General features: G+C 59.7%; 1 protein-coding gene across 1 annotated transcript in view; it reads right to left on the bottom strand.

Moving 5' to 3' along the window:
• Positions 1–1,076: 1,076 nt before the first annotated feature.
• Positions 1,077–1,800, bottom strand: part of SYPL2 (synaptophysin-like 2) — a 2,639-nt gene continuing 1,915 nt past the window's right edge. Inside the window, exons 4-5 of the mRNA XM_014956660.1 lie at positions 1,474–1,669; positions 1,077–1,346 (exon numbers count right to left, since the gene is read on the bottom strand). Of these exons, the coding sequence (XP_014812146.1) occupies positions 1,092–1,346; positions 1,474–1,669 (451 nt within the window). The 3' untranslated portion in view covers positions 1,077–1,091. The remainder of the gene's footprint in view (positions 1,347–1,473; positions 1,670–1,800) is intronic.

Below are 1,800 nucleotides of genomic sequence, written 5' to 3'. Positions count from 1 at the left end.
TCAAAGCAAGGCCTTTGACACCATCTCCCCTCCCATCCTCGTTAGGAAATTAAGGAAGCGTGGGCTTGACGAGGGGGCGGTGAGGTGGATTGGGAGCTGGTTGGGTGACAGGACTTGGAGGGTTCTAATTAACAGAGAGGGGTCAAGTTGGAGGCCTGTGATTGGTGGTGTCCCCCCAGGGGTCAATATTTGGTCCAGTTTTGTTCAACATCTTCACCAATGACCTGGCCGAGGGGACAGAGTGTCCCCTCAGCAAGTTGGCTGATGGAACCAAACTGGGAGGACTGGCCAACGCTCCAGAGGGCTGGGCCACCATCCAGTATGACCTGGACATGTTGGAGAACTGGGCAGAGAAGAACCTCATGAGGTTCACCAAGGGCAAGTGTAGGGTCCTGCCCCTGGGGAGGAAGAACCCCAGGCACCAGTAGAGCTTGGGGGGGTGGACCTGGTGGGAAGCAGCTCTGAGGAGAAGGATCTGGGGGTCCTGGTAGATGGGAAACTCTCCAGGAGCCAGCAGTGGGCCCTTGTGGCCAAGAGGGCAATGGGATCCTGGAAGAGTGTGGCCAGGAGGTGGAGGGAGGTCCTTCTCCCCCTCTGCTCTGCACTGGGGAGGCCACAACTGGAATCCTGGACAGGACGAGGGGCAACGGGCACAACTGGAAGGTAGGAAGTTCTACTGAAATCTGAGGAAGAACTTCTTGACTTTGAGGGTCCAGAGCCCTGGAAGAGGTTGCCCAGGGAGGGGGTGGAGCCCCAAATCTGGAGACCTTCAGGATCCACCTGGATGCTCCTGAGGGACGTGCTCTGGGCAACGCTGCTTTGGCCGGGGGGGTTGGACCGGATCATCTCTAGAAGGTCCCTTCCAACTCCAACAATTTGTGATTCCATGATTCCACCAACACGCGTGTGCAGGGGTGCACCAACACGTGATTGGGTTAGGCAAGCGTGCGTAGGTGACCACATCCCCGTGTGTGCGCACACGCGTGTGCCCCCCACGAGGGCTGGGAGAACCACCACGCTCATCTCCAAGACCTCTCTCCCCCAAACCAAGCCAACCCAAGCCAACCCAAGCCAACCCATCCCATCGAGACTCATGCCCACGTGCGAGTAGGCGTGCACACACACACACACACAAGCGTGTGCCAGGCTCTCACCACGGAGATGTTGGCCAGCCCCATGGCCGGCGTGGTGCCGGCGTCGCACACCACCTCCTCCTCCTGACAGACCCCCATGGCGGCGATGAGGCTGGGGGGCCTGGTGGCCGCCTTCACGTCCGTCAACCCCTTGCCCCACGCCGCCGCCGCCACCAGCCAGAAGAAGGTGAAGCAAACGGTGACGCAAAAATCCTGCCGGGATTATTTTTTTTTGGAGGGGGAAACCCACCAGGTTCATCACCCACGTGGGGCAGGATCCATCCCACGTGTGTTTGCGTGTGTGTCCCCCCCCAAAAAAAGGGTTCCCCCCCTTTCTTACCGCTATGGGGAGCTTCTTATTCTCTCCGTAGAGGGAATGGAAGCGGAGGTAGAGCACCAGAGCTGCCATGGTGTAGAGGAAGGAGAAGACCCCCAGGGTGACGAAGAACTCGGCGGGGGCCGAGAAGTCGCCCACCAGGTGGAGGGTGCGGGGCTCGGCGGCGCAGCCCGGCATCTCGAAAGGGATCTGGTATAACCTGGGAGAGAGATTTTGGGGGGGTAAAAAAAAATGGGGGGGTAAGAAGGAGTTGGAATCTCCCAGGGTGGCTCTGTCAGGGTGGTGCCCCCCTCCCCTCTGGTGGGCGAGGGGGTAAAACCTCCCGCCTTC

Source organism: Calidris pugnax, unplaced genomic scaffold (assembly GCF_001431845.1).
Source record: "Calidris pugnax isolate Ruff unplaced genomic scaffold, ASM143184v1 scaffold346, whole genome shotgun sequence".
NCBI lineage: Eukaryota > Metazoa > Chordata > Aves > Charadriiformes > Scolopacidae > Calidris > Calidris pugnax.
The sequence above is the reverse complement of the archived record's forward strand: the minus strand, read 5'-3'. Positions and strand labels throughout refer to the sequence as shown.